The sequence below is a fragment of the Mobula birostris genome, chromosome 3, assembly GCF_030028105.1.
Source record: "Mobula birostris isolate sMobBir1 chromosome 3, sMobBir1.hap1, whole genome shotgun sequence".
In the NCBI taxonomy this organism is placed as follows: Eukaryota; Metazoa; Chordata; class Chondrichthyes; order Myliobatiformes; family Myliobatidae; genus Mobula; species Mobula birostris.
Genome location: NC_092372.1, coordinates 214,802,326 through 214,822,014, shown reverse-complemented (window position 1 = coordinate 214,822,014; position 19,689 = coordinate 214,802,326). Strand labels below are relative to the sequence as shown.

The 19,689-nt window shown below is 40.0% G+C and overlaps 1 protein-coding gene across 11 annotated transcripts in view; it reads right to left on the bottom strand.

Annotated features, from left to right (window-relative positions):
* The window catches only part of kmt2ca (lysine (K)-specific methyltransferase 2Ca), a 487,395-nt gene that overhangs the window by 22,818 nt on the left and 444,888 nt on the right, over nt 1–19,689 (bottom strand). For all 11 annotated transcript variants that reach the window (XM_072254064.1, XM_072254065.1, XM_072254063.1 and 8 more), the window contains 9 exons: nt 17,486–17,692; nt 16,624–16,788; nt 10,437–10,575; nt 8,792–8,939; nt 8,345–8,529; nt 5,433–5,587; nt 4,947–5,190; nt 4,323–4,468; nt 2,782–2,889 (listed from right to left, as the gene is read on the bottom strand). In XM_072254064.1, the coding sequence (XP_072110165.1) occupies nt 2,782–2,889; nt 4,323–4,468; nt 4,947–5,190; nt 5,433–5,587; nt 8,345–8,529; nt 8,792–8,939; nt 10,437–10,575; nt 16,624–16,788; nt 17,486–17,692 (1,497 nt within the window). The remainder of the gene's footprint in view (nt 1–2,781; nt 2,890–4,322; nt 4,469–4,946; nt 5,191–5,432; nt 5,588–8,344; nt 8,530–8,791; nt 8,940–10,436; nt 10,576–16,623; nt 16,789–17,485; nt 17,693–19,689) is intronic.

The window sequence follows — 19,689 nt, the reverse complement described above, 5'->3', positions numbered from 1 at the left end:
CAACCTTAAAGGAAGCAGGATAGTCATAGAAACATAGAAAATAGGTGCAGGAGTAGGCCTTTCGGCCCTTTGAGCCTGCACCTCCATTTGATCATCCAACTCAGAACCCCGCCCCAGCCTTCCCTCCATACCCCCTGACCCCCGTAGCCACAAGGGCCATATCTAACTCCCTCTTAAATATAGCCAATGAACTGGCCTCAACTGTTTCCTGTGGCAGAGAATTCCACAGATTCACCACTCTCTGTGTGAAGAAGTTTTTCCTCATCTCGGTCCTAAAAGGCTTCCCCTCTATCCTCAAACTGTGGCCCCTCGTTCTGGACTTCCCCAACATCGGGAACAATCTTCCTGCATCTAGCCTGTCCAATCCCTTTAGGATCTTATACGTTTCAATCAGATCCCCCCTCAACCTTCTAAATTCCAACGAGTACAAGCCTAGTTCATCCAGTCTTTCTTCATATGAAAGTCCTGCCATCCCAGGAATCAATCTGGTGAACCTTCTTTGTACTCCCTCTATGGCAAGGATGTCTTTCCTCAGATTAGGGGACCAAAACTGCACACAATACTCCAGGTGTGGTCTCACCAAGGCCTTGTACAACTGCAGTAGTACCTCCCTGCTCCTGTACTCGAATCCTCTTGCTATAAATGCCAGCATACCATTCGCCTTTTTCACCGCCTGCTGTACCTGCATGCCCACTTTCAATGACTGGTGTATAATGACACCCAGGTCTCGTTGCACCTCCCCTTTTCCTAATCGGCCACCATTCAGATAATAATCTGTTTTCCTATTTTTGCCACCAAAGTGGATAACTTCACATTTATCCACATTAAATTGCATCTGCCATGAATTTGCCCACTCACCCGACCTATCCAAGTCACCCTGCATCCTCTTAGCATCCTCCTCACAGCTAACACTGCCACCCAGCTTCGTGTCATCCGCAAACTTGGAGATGCTGCATTTAATTCCCTCATCCAAGTCATTAATATATATTGTAAACAACTGGGGTCCCAGCACTGAGCCTTGCGGTACCCCACTAGTCACCGCCTGCCATTCTGAAAAGGTCCCGTTTATTCCCACTCTTTGCTTCCTGTCTGCTAACCAACTCTCCACCCACACCAATACCTTACCCCCAATACCGTGTGCTTTAAGTTTGCACACTAATGTCCTGTGTGGGACCTTGTCAAAAGCCTTTTGAAAATCCAAATATACCACATCCACTGGTTCTCCCCTATCCACTCTACTAGTTACATCCTCAAAAAATTCTGTGAGATTCGTCAGACATGATTTTCCTTTCACAAATCCATGCTGACTTTGTCCGATCATTTCACCGCTTTGCAAATGTGCTGTTATCACATCCTTGATAACTGACTCCAGCAGTTTCCCCACCACCGACGTTAGGCTAACCGGTCTATAATTCCCTGGTTTCTCTCTCCCTCCTTTTTTAAAAAGTGGAGTTACATTAGCCACCCTCCAATCCTCAGGAACTAGTCCAGAATCTAACGAGTTTTGAAAAATTATCACTAATGCATCCACTATTTCTTGGGCTACTTCCTTAGCACTCTAGGATGCAGACCATCTGGCCCTGGGGATTTATCTGCCTTCAATCCCTTCAATTTACCTAACACCACTTCCCTACTAACATGTAATTCGCTCATAAGTAAGAATTATGATAGAAGTGGCTTATACAATTGAAAAGGTTTCTTACAAAATCTTGTAGGGAAAAATTTTGCCTCAAGCTTTTATAAATATATTCCTTAAACAAAAATGAATTACTTTTCTCAAAAATTTATAAACAGAAGGGCAGCCTTTCAGCCCATCAAGCTCTCAGGAAATTCACCTGTAATCTCTTTGCCAGAGTCCATCAATGTCACACTAATTCTCATATACATATCTATACTTAGTTTAATCACCAGTAGCCAATTAATCTACCAACTAGCAAGTCTTTGGGATATGGAAGGAAACCAAAGGATTCAAGGGAATGGCATTCCTGCCACCTAAATGCTAACAATACCCTACACCATTATTTGATAAGCAGAAATATTTTTTCAAAATATTATGTAATATTTTGACATTAAGTAGAATTGTTCTGCCTGTAAAATTTACTAAAAGTGAATTTCACAGACGATTCATGATTCTCTTGGCACTATGGAAGTTGATCTTGTACTATGAAGCATTTTCCCTTTAATTTAAAAGCAATTCTTGGTATATTTTACACTGACCTATTCAAACAGACCCATAGCATTTTAGTTTTTATTTTAATATTAATAGACTCTATAAAGTATAGTACTTTGAAATATGGTCAAAATCCAAAAACTGCCAATGACAGATGCAGCTATGCATTTGTTACATTCCATGCCATGTTGTAGCTGGGAGATCATGGTCTTTCCATGACCATGACTGTTCTTAGCAGTCTTTGCTACAGAAGTGGTTTGCCATTGCCTTCTTCTGGGCAATGCCTTTACAAGATAGGCAGGCCAACCTTTATCAATTACTCTTCAGAGACTGCCTGGCGTTAGTGGTTGCATACAAGGACCTATGATATGCACCAGCTCCTCATACAACCACCCACCACCTGCTCCCATGGTTTCACGTGATCCTGATCATGGTGGGTGGGGTCCTAAGCAGATGTTACACTTTGCCCAAGGGTGACCTGCAGGCTAGCGGAGAGAAGGAGTGCCTTACACCTCCTTTGGTAGAGAAGAATCTCTACCCCACTGCCCGCACAGTTATGTATGCTTAATTTAAAAACTGCTCTTACTTTGTAAAAATATTTCATTGATTACCTTTGTATCTGGAGTTTTTGCTTGTGTGGCCATTGCATACTGTACAAAACAACTATTGCTACAAAAGACAATATCAGTCTCTAGTTTTCCTGTTCCATCTCTTGAATCCTGAGGGAAGAAATAAAAAAGCTTCTGATTGCGTTTTGACACAAATATATACAAATGTTCCCTTAAGCATTACAAAAATGCAGAATTGCTGTCAGAATAGAATCAAAACAGTAATCACACAATTGGCAGGCAGGCTTTGGTACTGTACAGAATTATTATATTCATGCACTCTATGTAATCCAAACAAGTATTACCAAATGGTTCGGGGATACAAAGGATACTTTTACCACTATTTATGGAGCTGAAAAGAGTGCGTGTTTAATTGAATTTTTCCTCCACACTTGATTTGCTAGTGTGTATTACTTTAAATTAAAAAAATAATCAGCCAACAAAAGTTAAGATGAACATACTTTAAAATTAAGTTAAAGCGATACACTGGACATTGTGGATAGGCTGGGCCGAATGGCTTCTTTCCATGTTGTATGATTGGATGACTATGACTTTTATTCAAAGACATTGACTGTTGGGGACTTTCATCACTTATATTGAATTGCTAGTTTTTAAAACTATACTGAACAGGTAAGAATAGCAGCAAAGAGTCTCAGTAAGGTGCAGTGCTAGTCAAATGAATTCAAAGATCAATCAGATTAAAAATTAAACTGATGGATATGTTCAAGAAGAGTGCTATCAAACTTCTTGAACTCTGCATTATTAACAAAGGTGTAGCCTTCAATTGCCCCTTTCGAAGAAGCAACACAATTTAACCTGGTGTTACCAGATGATTCACACAACTTCAACCCCATCAACCACTTTTAATCAGATTGCTCCTTATAATATTGAACAGGACAGGGACAAGCTCTTCAGTCCACAACTTCTTCACCGACCACAGTACCAATCTAAACTGCCAGCACACGGTCCATTTCCCTCTATTCGCTGCTTGTTAAATGTCGGTCCAAAAGTCTTCCAGGTTGTGGTTCTACTCCTTGTGACCTTCTACTCCTCTTTGGTTTTCCTATTTCTAATCTGTCTGCCATCTAATTTAAGTTGATGTCCTCTAGCTATCATTATTCCCATTCTCCATCTCATCCTCATTACGTGCTGTGTCTATTCACTGTCTACACCTGTGGAATTCATTTCTATCTGTCTCCCATGTTTAAAGCTCCAACCTAGTTGCTTTTAATTCCTTACAGTAATTCTCCAGTCCTTGAACATCACCTCTGCAACCTCTCTAGTGCATTCTGAGCTGAAAACTTTGACTGACTTCTGCCAACACATTTCCTAAAATACAGCATGCTGTCACTTAAGTGTGGCTTATCAATTAATATTTCACATGATTAATGAATGAACAGAAAAGAATCTTTGAACTCCATTAATCAAAAAAAACATTAGTTCAGCAAATTTTACAAATTCCCATTAAAATTGACTCTTCATTAAATTTAAAGCGAGCACAGTAATTCTGTAGCAAATATGGCTCGTTGCATAAAATCCCATACCTGCTTATTATATGGAAGATCTGTGAGTGTTTTCCGTACACCGTTACCAAGCACCACAACATCACAATGTCGGCACCACTGAGGTTTAGAGGTGGTAGAGGTGTTCATGACTGCTCGATTATCTGCTTTGAGTGCCATTGTGCCTGCTACAGGGAAGACAAAATAGCAGAAACATTTCACCTGCACTTACTAACACTCAGAACTTGACAGATTATTGAGAAAGTGTCAGCCATTTAATCCACATAAGGGTAATAAAGGGGACCTTCCTGAACTGCGCGGACCTCCCTCTCAGTAAGAGTAACCATCCCTGATGATTAGGTGAATTTGAGAAGTGACACTGCAGAGTATGTTACTGCAACTGTTTTCATTTCTCTGTACCTGTGCATATTGTAAATGGTCAGAGCAGGTTTTGTTGCCCTTTATTCATCTTATAAAAGTCATGCACAATGCACATCAGTAAGTATCTTATTAAGTATTTCTTAAGCTGCTTATTCAGGTATATTTAAGTACAAGTGCTGTAAAATCTGATTATACAGTAGTTCTTAAGCTACTGAGCACAAGTTGAGAGAAGACAGTACCCTTAGCTATAATGGAAATGGTATGTGTGAGTTTAAACAGACTTACCATGGGGAGGAATCATATATGGGAGACTTGAAGGTCCAACAGGCCTCATAACCTTAACAGAACCAGTAAATCCAGGGTGAGAAGCCTGAGCTAAGAGTGATGGTCTACCTTCAAAGGATTGGTTAAACTTGTATGGATTTATCAAAGGCATCGGAGACGGTTCAGGTCCACTGCTGACTTCGTAACTGTTGGGAACCTTAACGTGCAGGAGATCAGCCACTGCTGCCACAACACCACCAATGTCCTAATTTTGAAGAAACAAGTTTTTTAAAAAATCATATAATGTCCTTACCAATTGCTAAATGGAGAAAAAACGAAACAAAAGCTGTTTTTCAAGATTTTAAAACAACTTTCATGGTTGAACTGAACTGTAAGTCAAAGCACAATGTTGAGGAAGAGCCTTTCAGTACAGGTAAAAAGTGCGTAACTTAGACAAAATAGAGAACAACGAAGTTAACTAAATGCAATTATATAGCACTGTCTCACCTCAGCTGCATTTGGTGTTAATGTAAGTGCTACGGACACAAGGCCCATCTTAGGTCCATTTTGAGACTGTGCAAACTGATTTTTAAAATACATTGATGAACCCATATTTCCAAAGGTTGGTTCCATTTTAACCTCACTCCGTCTAGCTTCTGAACCTGAAATCAGAACAGAAACACACATTAGTGTTCGGAAAACCTTGGGAAAAAATCTCACTGCTCACACTATATACGACTTTATTCAGAATTCAGTAATAAAGAAAGTGCATGTATAAATGTGAGTGTGAGTGCGAGCATGAGACCATAAGACATAGAGCAGAAGTAGGCCTTCAGACCATCAAGCCTGCTCTGCCATTCCATCATGGCTAATTTTTTATCCCTCTCAATCCCATTCTCCTGCCTTCTCCCCATAACCTTTGATACCCTTACTAATCAAGAACCTATCAACCCTCTGCTTTAAATATACCCAATGACTTGGCCACTTGAGAGAGAGAAGAAAAGCAAGTGAGAGTGCAAACGGCGTGGAAAGAGAGAAATTAATATATTTATTGTTAATTTAAATATCTGATAGAGATATCACCAAATTTCATGGGTTTTAGAATGAGTAGTGTAGGTTACACGGCTGGCACAACACTGTGGGCCACAGGGCCTGTAATGTGCAGCAGATTTCTGTTTCTCTATGTTTCAAGAAAGTGATAATAAATACAAAACACAGTGCATTTATTGCTCAATGTAACTTCAAATTTATTTCAATCTAATGATATTGATGAAGATTAAATTCAAACATCTATTCTGATGACTTCTGAAAGGACTTATTGCCCATGTTATTGTCAATCAAAATACAGTAAGGATACAGCCTCAGAATAGAGCGACATCCTTTTAGAATGGAGATGAGGAGGAATGTGGTGTTGAATCTATGGAATCCTTTGCCACAAGCAGCTGTGGAGGACAAGTCAATATGTATATTTAAGGCAGAGGTTGATAGATTCTTGATTGGTCAGGGTATGAAGGGATATGGGGAGAAGGCAGGAGACTGGGGCTGTGAGAGGAACATTGGATCAGCCATGATGAAACGGCAGAGCAGACTCAATGGGCCAAATGGCCTAATTCTGCTGCTATGGTGGCATCTGTTAGTCTCGCGAGATCATGGATCTGCGCCTGGAAAGTCTTGCTTCAGTCTGTGTTGGTAGCACAGCGTCTGCCGCGGTGAGGCGACACTGGAGTGTCCTCTCCAGGGTGCAGGCCTAGGCAAGGTTGTATGGAAGACAGGCAGTTGCCTATGCAGCAAGTCTCCCCTCTCCATGACACTGATGTTGTCCAAGGGAAGGGCAAGGGCTGATACAGCTTGGCACCAGTGTCGTGCAGGAGTTGCCAGAACGAGTTTGAAGGCAATGTCAGACTGCCTTAGGGACCCCAGCTCCGGATTTGTCCTCAGGGTTTACTCCCAAAGTCTTTCCCATGAGTGGGTATGGCCGCAAGGCAGCGGAGGTTTGAAATCAGAGTTTTCCCTCTCTTAGATGGACTGCCTTCCCAGGTTAACAAGCTCCATCTACCCGAAGGTGCCAGGACCCACCTTCGCCTCTTCTCCTGTCAGTAGAAACAGTTCTGCCAGGCTTAGATGCTAAGCCACACGAGAAGGCCAGGAGTTGGACTTGGTTGTCAGAGGCTATTTGAGGCGCGCGCTGTGAGGAGCACTTTTAGGTAGTGGGAGCTTGTCCCCACTACCACTCCTCGGCTTGACAACCTTCTGCTCCTGTATCTTACAGTCTAATGGTCTAAGTAGAGAGCAAGGAGCCCAGAAAAGTAGTGCAACAACAGTCCACTCGAAGTAGTAGAGTTTGGAATAGGTTCGGCTTCAGTTGCAGACTAACATTTTTCTTTTGACTTTGTCTTTGCACATAATCAATGAACTTTAACTAGGAATCTAATAACGTCACCTGATTTACTCAAATCAATAGTTTACAAACCGAACTACAGTATCACTCTAAAGAAGTTTTCAAGTCATCTCTGTTTTCCATGCACAATCTTATTTTGTTTTGCTCTCCTTTACTTGAAACTATTCAGGTTTACCCTGAATTCAACATTCCGGCTGCCATTTCATATAACTATCCTAGATGATTACCAAACAGATTCTACCTTCCTTTCAGACTTTCAATGAGCTTCATATTTTCAGATTACCCCATGTCCTTTATAATTGCTGATGGAATGTCTCACTGATACTGAGACACTGCACAAGAAAGAGAACACTGTGTAAATTACATCCAACAAAAAGAGATTTTAAAGAGCCAGAATCTAACTGGTTTTCAGAGGTTTTGCTTTGCTGGGATTATGTATTAAGTGTTGGAATACTCTGGAGACATTTCTATATGCATTCTCGCAAGATATTACTACCAAAAATTTGCTTCAGAAAAAAGGAAATTTAAACAAAACTTGTGGACTTAACTCACACTCTGTGGATGAATCAGAACAACAATTAAGATGTTCTTTTACAATTACAAATTTGTACTCCCCAGTGCAATGCATCATTTTTTTTTTACTCCACTTAGTCACCAAATAATTTCAGTGAAAAGCAGTTTAATCTGCAACTGAAACCAGGCATGACAAAAAGAATGTAGAGTCCAACTGCCCAATACACACTTTCCTCGAGATCAAGGGCAGATGCATTTTCTCAACAATTCCATCTGAGCATTTATGATACACAGACTGTCCAAGATATGTGATATCAATGTGACAAGCTATATCAGAGACAAATCAACCACTTTTCTGGTTCTTTGATTCCATTTACTGCAAAATATTTTTACTACATTATTTTAAACTTTATTCAAAAGATGCCCCATGTTTTGGATAACGGGGAAAACTTTCAAGTGCTGCACATAGCTTTGTAATCAGTAATACCATTAACGATTGCCCCCTTACCTTTGCCTGTGGAACTTGGAAGCATGGGAATTACTGGAGACGGAGCTGGGTCAGGTGGCTCCTCTTTCACCAGGGAAAGATCAGGATATCGGCTGATCTCCTTACCCACCACACTTTCAGGAGATGATGATGCTACAAAGCTGTCTAGGGAGTCACGATCGTCATCACCACAATGGTCTTGACCTCTGTAAGAGATGTGGTGTTTTTTAAAAAATATAAACAAGAAGTATAACCAAATCTCAATTTATTACTAACTTTCTACTTTATGTTTACTCAGAAGGTAATTTTGAAATGTCAAAATAGTAGGAATAGGCATTTTAAGATGAACATGCAATTCAGCAACAAGACTGAGCAACCTGGGTTTATCTATTTCTTTACACAATAACAAATATTTGAGAGTATTTACTCCAGGGCTATCATGATTTAAAAGAAAACAAAATGCCAAACCTTAGTTCCTCATGGTTGTTGTGAGGTGGAGTTGGTAGAGAGGCAGGAACATCCACTGTTTTCGGTCCATGGGCCAAAGCTCTTGCCAATAAATCATCCTCAGGTCTAAAAGGTAGCTGGTACTGTTTTGGCCCAAGGCCCTTGGTAACTGAAAATACAAACATTCATTTATTGAATGACCTAGTTTAAAGGTCTAGGGCAATAGTAAGCCTATGGCAAACCACCAAAGTAAATATTATGAGGGTAGAAATTACAAAATAACATATCTTTTTGAGCCAAGAACCAAACTTTCAACTTTCCCCTTCAAAATCATTCTATATATCATGGTTTCTGTTTTAGTAAAAAAAAATTAATGCAAATATAATTTTCCGCTACGTAGTGCAATCGTGATCTTTCAAATCAAAGTTTAAAAAATTTAGTTACTCTAAATAGGGGATCCCCCTCAGTTAATGGTAAGGTTCCAAAGTATGAAAAACGTTGGGAACTCCTGCTCTAAAGTTCTCTTCTGAGTCAAAACCTTCCCTCTACCATGACATCTTCATAACTCCCCCCCCCACCCCAATGATTACCCTCACAAGCATGAGAAAATTCTTCTTAAATGTCAATTCTACACGTAGGGAGATAGAGAATACATAATTAAAAATATATGTTGGGGAATTACTGACTTTATCAAACAGGAAACTGTGATTTTCCAAAACTGCATCAGAATAAGTGTACAACCTAGATTACCTGCCAGCAGCTTTTAATTCCTGGGAGTTAACATATCAAATGACTTGTCCTGGGCTCAGCACATCACTGCAATTGCAAGGAAGGTGCACCACTGTCTTTACTTTCTTAGTTGCTTAAGGAAATTCAGTTTCTCACCAAACACTCAACAAAACTTCCACAGAAGTACAGTTGAAAGTATACTAACTGGTGGCAACAACGTATAGTATGTACAGGAATGTAAAAACCTGCACAGACTGATGTACTGGTCTAAGCCCAATACAACACAGGCATATCCCTCTCTAGCACTGGTAGTTTCTACAGGAGATGCTGCCTCAAGAAGGTATTATATCAAACATCTGCACCACCCAGGCCATGCCACCTTCTCAATGCTACTATTGGGCAAGAGATACAAAAGCCTGAAGTCCCACACCATCAGTTTCAAGAACAGCTATTCAACCATTCCTGAATCAGCAGCCTAACCCTAATTACTAAAATTAAGCCAAACTATGACCACTGTGCACTAAAGTGAACTTTTTTGGCTCTAATTATATTTTTCTTACAAATAATATGTACAATTTATGATTTAGTGAACAGTGCTCTGTGCCTGTGGTGACGGTTTTCTACTGCACCCAAGCATAAGCAAATCTACCACTAATGTATCAAGGAAATTAAACTTTTTAAGTAGCAATCATGTCACACTGCCTTTACAATAAAATGGCAACCATGTGATCTTGCCACCAACTGAGGGAGTAAATCTTTCAATTCATATGGAATTCCTTTTCTGTAACACTCATCTTCAATTTCAAATGATAGGTAATGAACTACGCATAGAAAAAAAATCAACACATTGGATTGTTTTTCCCATTTTAACTGCAATTAAACAATACACGTCAGATACTCTCACTGAACAAACCGAGACACAACTCAATTTCCGTACCATCGTGATGTCCAATTACTCCTGGTTTTCCAGAAAGCTCCTCAGTTGTAGCAAAACCATTCACCATCTTCTGTCTAGCCACAGGTGGTGGTGTAGGAGGCAAGGAGGCTGGTGGGGTGGGAGGATTGCTAAGGTTGTTCTGTTAAGTCAAACAAAAAAAATGTTGCTGTCTTATATGAAAAACAAAATCTTTTTCAGAAATTGCTATTTTGTCATAGAAAGATGTGGTTTTCTGCAAACTTTTACTTGACACAATATAATCTTTTACACTTTATAATCTTATAATCATGTTAAACGCCGAGCTGAAGTCAATGGACAACATCATGGTGTACCAAGCATTTCCATGAGGCCTTTCAACATTTGATAGATTTCAATGATGTCACCCCGCATTCTTCTGAACTCCAGTAAGTACATGTCCAGAGCCATCACATTCTCCTCATATGACAAGCCTTTCAATCCAAAATTTATTTACATAAACCTCCTTTGAATTCCCTCCAATGTCATTACATCTTTTCTTAGATAAGGAGCCCAAAACTGCTCACAATACTCTGTGAGGTTTCACCAGTGCTTTATCAAGCCTCAAACTTACACCCTTGCTTTTATATTCTAGTCCTTGTGAAGTGAATCCTAACATCGCATTTGCTTTCCCCACCACTGACCCAACCTGCAAATGAACCTTTACTGAATCCTACATGAGGACTCCCAAGACTCTTCGTACCTCATATTTTTGAATTTTTCTTAATATAGAAAATAGTCTACACTTTTATTTCTTGTACCAAAGTGAATGACCATACACTTCCCGACACTACCACTTCTTTGCCTAGTCTTCTAATCTGTCTAAATCCTTCTGTAGCCTATTTCCTCAAAACTACTCTATCTATCTTCATATTGTCTGCAAACTTGGCCAAAAAGACATCAATTCAATCAACAAAATCATTGACATATAGCATAAAAAGAACCGGTCCCACCACAGTATAGTGGAATACCACTAGTCACCAGCAGCCAACCAGAAAAGGCTACTTATATTCCCACTCCATGCTCCTGCCAATCAGCCAATGCTCTATTGCCACTGAAAGCACTTCATGATTGTTGAAGTCAGTGTCACTGGGCAGTGATCATTTAGGCCAGTTACTGTTGCTCTCTTGGGCACCAGAATGATGGAAGCTGCCTTGAAGCCTGCAGGGATAGTGGACTGTTTCAGACAGATATTACAGATGTCCATTTAGAACTCTGTTAGCTGGGCTGCACAGTCCCTCAGTATTTGACCAGGTTCCGTATATTATCCGGCCCTGCAACTTTGCGTCAGTTTACCCTGGCTAGAGTTCTCCTCAGCTTGGCTGCAGTCAGACAGGGTGTCTGTTATTCAGGAGAAGAGAGGTCGTTCCTCAATGTGACATTGTTCAATTGGTCAAATCGTGTATAGAAAGCATTCTCTCTATCAGGAAGGGAGGTGTTGCTGTCATTGACATGCAGGGTGGACTTGATTATGATTTTTTACCTTGCCACTTGCCACCACGTCCCTGGTGTCACAAAGATGTCTGTGAATTTTCTGTGCGTATTCACACTTTGACTTCCTAATGGCACGGAAGAGTGCAACTTTTGCTGACCTTAGAGTCATCCTATCCCCCAATCTGAAGGCAGTGTCCCAATCCCCAAGCAGTGCACGAACCTCTGTAGTTAGTCATGGTTTCTGGTTTGCCCTGGCAGTGTAACGCTTAGTCATGGTGAAATGCTCATTGCACTTTCCTACGTAGCCAGTCACCAATCCCACATATCCGTCAATGTTGACTTGATGATTGCAGGTAGCCACTTCCCTGAACAAGCTCCAGTCCGTGCTTTTTAAACGGTCCTGCAGCACTGAAGCCAGGTTTGGATCTCCTGTGGAGAAGTTTAACTCATTTAACCAGTGGTCTGTATGCAGGGATTAGCAAGATGGATACGTGGTCTGAATCTTTGAGGTAAGGGCTTGAAGGGTGCACGATTGTTAGTATAACCCAGGTCTAATATATCCTCTCCTCTGGTTGCAAAGTTGACATGTGGTAGAACTATTTTTAAGTTGTCATGATTGAAGTCAGCAGCAACAATGAAAACACCGTCAGCGCGAGTGGCTTCCAGGTTGAAGACTGTGCCATAGAGCTGGCTGGAAGGCCAATGTAACAACATTTTTCAGAATCTGGACGAGAGTAGCTTCACCACTTGCATTCAGTAGTCATTCTATTGATGCATGTTGCTAGGAATGACACTGAAGAAATAGCTTGTGAGGAGTAAAATTTAACAAGTGAGTTTGGTCAGTCTTGAAAATCAGTGTTATGCAAATAGCATCTTATTACCCACATTTCCAAAGGAAATATCACCCAAATGAACTGAAAAAATGCAGGATGTGTTTTGAGCAGACTAGTAAAAAGCAATGAAAAGTAGGATCCCAATAAACGCTAAGCCGAGAAACCTTGGCACCAGCGAGCAGCATTGGCAGCATGGTAGTATAACCCAGGTTAATTAAACCCAAATGTTAGAAAGCTCCACCTGTAGAGGGATGAAAATGAGGTTTAATGAATTTACAACAAAATTTGGGGGGAAAAAAAGCTATGCAAGAACGAGGCGTGGCTGATGCAGTGTGAGAAAGCGAGAGAAGCACGGCAAACTAAAAATATAAAACTCATAAAAGTGGAATTAGTAGTGAGTATCTCTACCCTACTTATTTGAAAACCTCAGGGTGAAATCCCAGGAGGAAAGACGATAGCGATAAAAGATCTATTGAACTATAGCTATAACGAGACAATATCGGCAGAGACAAGTGTCCAAGATCTCTACTGTGTAATCAGGAAGTAGTTTTGTTAAATCATACCAAAGGATTTGGTGAGTTAAACTTTTACTGTCCAAGTGTATAAATTGGAAGTGTGTGTAGTGTTGTAACTGAGAAATGACTGGAAATGACAATGTGATATTGAGTTATTTTGAAATAGAAAATAGAATGTGTATAAAAACTTATGAATTGTAATCCCGTTGTAAACAGGTCAGAACTTTCCATGGATGATCAACTGTTTCATCCAACGAAACAAACAAGATGGCGAGCCACCCAAGATTGAAGAACCAGCGTGGGAACATAATGTTTAATGACGTACAGGATTTAATATGGTTGGATGTACAAGTTTATTTTCATTCGAAGGATTTGAATTTGATTTTCTACAAGAACTGATTATTTTTGCAAAGACTTTGATAAGTTATTGAACGAGAATTACTTTTTTTTTTAAAGTTGTAATGTTGGAGAATTGTTGTGAAAGGAGTTAAGCTGTGTGTGTGTATATAAATAGGGAACTGTTAAATAGGGAACCTTTAAATAGGGAATAACACTAGATCTAATTAGTTAGAGAAATTGGAGTAACAAAGGTTATTCTAATGAATCTCAATGATTCTAACTAAACAGAAATTTGTTTTTGTTTAATATCTGAGATTTGGAACTAAAAAGAATGTTGAAATTGTGAATTGTTCTTACTCTTAAATATTTTGTACATTTTTTTTTATAAAAACAAAACTTACCTCCAGAAGTGTGTGTTTTCTATTCACTACCTTCTTCCGATATCTAGAGCTTCTGATGGCCTACTAGCACCTAGTATAGTACTATGTAATTTGATTTTACTCATAAACAGGTCTACAGAGGATGCCATCTCCATGGCACTTCATTCTGCCCTGACCCACCTGGACAGCCTCAACTCTTACGTCAGAATGCTGTTCACTGACTTTAGTTCGGCATTCAATACTGTCACCCCCTCCAAGCTGATCGTCAAACTTCACCCGTCTGTTAAGTTAGACAACCTCTCCTCCTCCATTCTCACCCTGAATACCGGTGTGCCTCAAGGCTGTGTGCTGAGCCCTCTTCTGTACTCCCTTTTCACCTATGACTGCGTTCCTGTACACAGTTCTAACTCCATAATCAAGTTTGCAGATGACACCACGGTGGTTGGCCTGATCAGAGGGGATGACGAGATGGCCTACAGGGATGAGGTCCAGCACCTGGCCGCGTGGCGTGCCGATAACAACCTGGCCCTTAACACCCAGAAGATCAAGGAGATTATTGTGGACTTCAGGCATGCTAGGAGCCACACTCACATCCCCATCTACATCAACGGAGCTGTAGTGGAGCGTGTATCAAGCTCCAAATTCCTTGGTGTCTACATTTCCGAGGATCTCACCTGGTCCCTGAACTCCTCCGTCCTGATCAAAAAGGTGCAACAGCGCCTTTATTTCCTGCGGAGCATCAAGAAAGCTCACCTCTGTCCCAGGATACTGATGGACTTTTACTGCTGTACCATTGAGAGCATACTCACCAACTGCATCTCAGTGTGGTATGGCAATTGTCCCATATCGGACCGCAAAGCACTCCAGCATGTGGTGAAAACTGCCCAGCGGATTATCGGCACCCAATTGCCCACCATTGAGAACATCTACCATAAATGCTGCTTGGGCAGGGTGAAAAGCATTGTCAAGGATGCATCTCACCCTAACTATGGACTTTTTACTCTCCTCCCATCTGGTAGGTGCTACAGGAGCCTTCGCTCCTGCACCAGCAGGCACATGAAGAGCTTCTTCCCTGAGGCTGTGACCCTGCTGAACCTCTCATCACAGCGCTAAGCAGTATTGCATCCATATTGTACTGTCCCAGTACTTTTATATTTGTATGCTGTAGCACTTACTTTTTATACGCAGTTATTTTGTAAATAATACTATTCTTCTGCACTTCTGGTCAGATGCTAATTCCATTTCATTGGCTTTGTATCTGTACTCGGCACAACGACAATAAAGTTGAATCTAATCTAATCTAAAGAGTGTGGCAACCAGTCACACGAGGTAAGACAAGTGCTACACAGGTGTTACAGTAGCACAGTGGTTAGCACAACTCTTTACAATCCAGGTGACGTATTCAATTCCTCCCACTGCCTGTAGGAAGTTTGTACATTCTCCCCATAACCGCATGGGTTTCCTCTCACCGTCCAAAGACTGTGGTAGGTTAACTTATCATTGTAAATTATCCTGCAATTAGGCTACCATTAAATTGGGAGAAGGGCTCACTCTGTGCTGCATCCCAATAAATAAATAAATGGTGGGAACCATGGCCCTGATCCAAGAATATACTGATGGCCTCAGGCAGCCTATGTTAACAAAATCCTTCAACATATTCCTAAAGACCAGAGACATTTAGAAACAGTTAAAATACAACTGTAGATAGAAATACATTATTAGTAACCAAAATATAAAGTAAGATAAAAATGAAACTTTATATCAGGGTTTAAGCTGACAAATGAATGGGGTTGTGCTGGCTATACCAGCCATGGGTAACGTGCAGGTGACAGACCACTTAAATAATGCATCCTGCTGCTTAACTTAAGTTAGTCAGACACACCATCTCCAAACTGTGGTAAGTCCAGTGATGAAGCCAGCTGCTGATCCCCAGTGCACTTGTTACATCTGGGCTGCAAGGACAAGCAGTGATATTACAAATGCACCGACCTGTGGGAAGTACACAGCCAGTAGTTTCTGTCTGAACTGTTGGTTAAAGGTTAAGTATGATCTAGCTTACTATGTGATAAGAACAGCGAAAATTCACAGGTTAAAATTTTTGATGAAAAACTAGGTAATTTTTAAAAAAAACGTTTCCATGCATAGCAATCTAAAAATGACAGCCAAAAACATAATTTTAAATCCAACTGATCTCCTTTGGAAATAACCTGAACCCGTGTGTTTTATCCATATGAGAAAATCTGCAGATGCTGGAGATCCAAAGCAACACACACAAAATGCTGGAGGAACTCAGCAGGTCAGGTAGCATCTACTGAAAAGAGTAAACAGTCGATATTTCGGGCCAAGACCCTTCAATCAGGACTCCCATCCACTGCTACCTGCGTCGAAGTTCCCTTATCCCCACATCTCCTGTTTCTACCTCCTACCCGAGATCCATAAACCTGTTTGTCCACGTTGTCCAGGTTTCTGCTTGTTCCTGCCCCACTGAATTTAAATCTGCATATCTCGACTGTTTTATCCCCCCTCAGTCACTTCCTACCTACATTCGTGACACTTCGCACGCTCTTGATCTTTTATCATCTGAACAGATTCATATGCAAGTTGATTTCAGCTCTTAACAATTCTAGCTATAACAGTGGCAACTTTTTCAATTAGTACACAACATACATACCTTGTAAATTAACTGAGAGTAATAATCTGGGACACTGTCAAGAGCAGCACTCCCAAAAGACCCGGTTAGCAGATTATCTCCATTTAACTGTCCACTACCATAGGGAGGGAAGTAAGCAAAATTCACACTGATTGTTGGCTCCAGCAATGGAAGAAGAGTCAGTTGCTGATAGAAAAGAAAACAAAACATAAACATAACTTGATGACCTTCAGACATTTTATTAAACAATTTTATTTTTATGATTTGGGTTTTTCTCAAAATTGTTTTGTTGATAAATTATGTAATTGTTCCCAAATATCAATGAAAAATACAACTTTTTTAAAAACAGGGCTTGGCAAAGGTGTTTAGAACCAGGGCTGAGATGTTTTGAACAAGGGGACATGATATTTAAAAAAAAAGGTCAACCAAACAGGTTTGACAGAAAAACAAATTTATTCATCTATAGGATAATGAAACCTTTGAATTCTCTAGCCTAGAAGGTTGCAAAAAGTGCAACTCTTTACTTATATTCATGACAGAAATCAATACATTTTTGGATATTCAGGAAATTAAAGGGATATGGTGCTTGTACAGGAAAATACTGAGATGGATCAGTTATGATTTTATTGAATGATGGAGCAGATGCAAGGGACCAAAGGTTGATCCCTGCTTCTGTTTCTTAGGTTCTTACCAGCAAAAATGTCTGTGGAACTGTCTGAAGTTCACTGAGGAATAAAATTTTTTATATACACTTTTGTATTGGAAAAGAAATAAATTTGCACCATACTGGCAGAGGCAACTGCTTTTAAAGAGTTTTTCCTGCCTAACTACTAGCATGAACAGTTTTAAGGTAATTCCAGAATAAGCAGCAGGAAATGCATACCTGCTTTAACTGGTTCATTAGAACGTCAGTATTAGGATATATTGCATGTCTGTCTTCCTCATCCTTTCTTCGTTTTTTATAACGTGACACAGTTTTCTCAGCCGTCTTCTGCGACCGTTTGTTTTTTGAACGCTTCTTTTCGTCCTCCGAATCCTTCCTTTGCAGCTGTATCATCTTTCCATCAAAGTTATATCCACTTACAGGACTCTGCATTCCAACACAAATCAGAAGCTAACTATGCTGCTTTTGAAATACGAGTTAAAATGAAACATCATTTTTAATATATCTAAATCCTAAACCAACCGTGCATAAATAGTATTTAAAGGTTCAATATAGGCGAACCTTTGATTCCTGAACTTTATTTTCTATGGTCTCATGCTACGCAGTATGTTGGTCAATTCTATTTTAACCCAAGACAAACATTTTTCTTCACCTCTGTTGATTCTCTTCCATGTAAATTCTTTTCATATGTAAAAATTTAATCAGGAACTCTGTATCATTGATAGTTCCTTTAGCTTAAAACTTGGTCACACATAATTTCAAAAACTGAAATGCAATTCACGCTCATTTAAGACTTAAACTAGTGATGCTAGAAGCTAACAGGTAACGGACCCGGTATGAAATATGCAGTAAATGTACATGGACACACACACACACACACACACACACACACACACACACACACACACACACACACACACACACACACACACGTTAGAGATCAGTATTATGGACAGTGTCAGCCAACCAGATCAACATTAGCCCTCTGAAGGAGCTGTTTAACATAATGTATGCAGATTACATATCTGAACAGATATCCAAAACTAATTGGTTGAGATCACCTACAATCAATTACAGTCCGTGAAAGGGTTTGGTCACTGAGCTATCTCTAACTTTTCTCATCCCTATTAAGAATGTATGAACATAATATAAATCTTTGTAAAACATTTTCAGTAATTTACTTCATGGAAGACTAAATGAAAACAAATATCATGAACAGGAAAAAGAAATATCTAGAAATGAATATACTTTTGACCTATCAAAAGTATATTTTTCCTATCAAAGACACGTTGCTCTCATGAGAAATCTTTTCTTTTGAAGTCATAGGCATATATCACCAACCAGTTATACAGGAACACAGAAGGACAGGACCAGGTGGAAATAAGCTGTATTATCAAACTGATTATTTCAAAATCTTCCCTACGTTCACAGTAAAGGTTCAGTTAATACTTATTGGCTTTGCACCTGCATACAAAGCAATTAAAAATAAACTGAATGCTTTTGTTTTAAATATGCATATATTTTAGCCATTTCACCAAGGTTCGATAAGACAAGACCTAGTACTTAAATACCATAATTCAGTTCACAGTCTGAGGAAGAGTTAAGCTGAATTTAGAATTTAGTAAAATTAGAATTCAGTAAAATTTTAGTAAAATCAGTTAACAGGCTCTTGGGCCCACCATGCCAAGCAAAATGGTGGCATGGTACCATAGCATTTAGCACAATGCTATTACAGTGCCAGCAATGCAGGCTCGATTCCTGCCACTGTCTGTAAGGAGTTTGTACTGTACGCTCTACCCGTGACCACGGGGGTTTCCTCTGGGTTTTCCTGCTTTTCCCCATATTCCAAAAGCGTACAGACGAGTTAGTAGTTAATTGGTCACATGGACGTAATTAGGTGACATCCATCAGCCCCTAAGGAAAACAATCTGGCATATCCAGTCCCTTCCTGTAGCAGAAACTCTATACCCCAGGAAATATCCTGGTGAATCTCTTTTACATGCACTCCAGTGCAGTGGTGTCCTTTCCATTGTGTGGTGACCAGAAATGCACACAATATTCTAGCTGTGGCCTAAACACTGCTTTATAAAACTGAACTATAACCTCACGGCTTTTATATTCTATGTGCTGGCAAACGAAGCAGGTATCTTTACCATCTCCAGCTGTGCTGCCATCTTCATGGAGCCTCAGAGTTGAATACCTTTTATTCCTCAATATGACCTATTCATTGTCTATGTCCTCCTAAAATACAGCAACTAGTCCTTATCAGGTTTAAATTTCGTGTTGCCTTACCTTGCTCATTTTACCATCTAATCAATATCATTCCACAGTCTAGGATTAGCTTCCTTAATATCAACAATACCAATATGTGTCATCTATACCTCCTATGATCATATGCACATTACTAATACATTTCACAACAT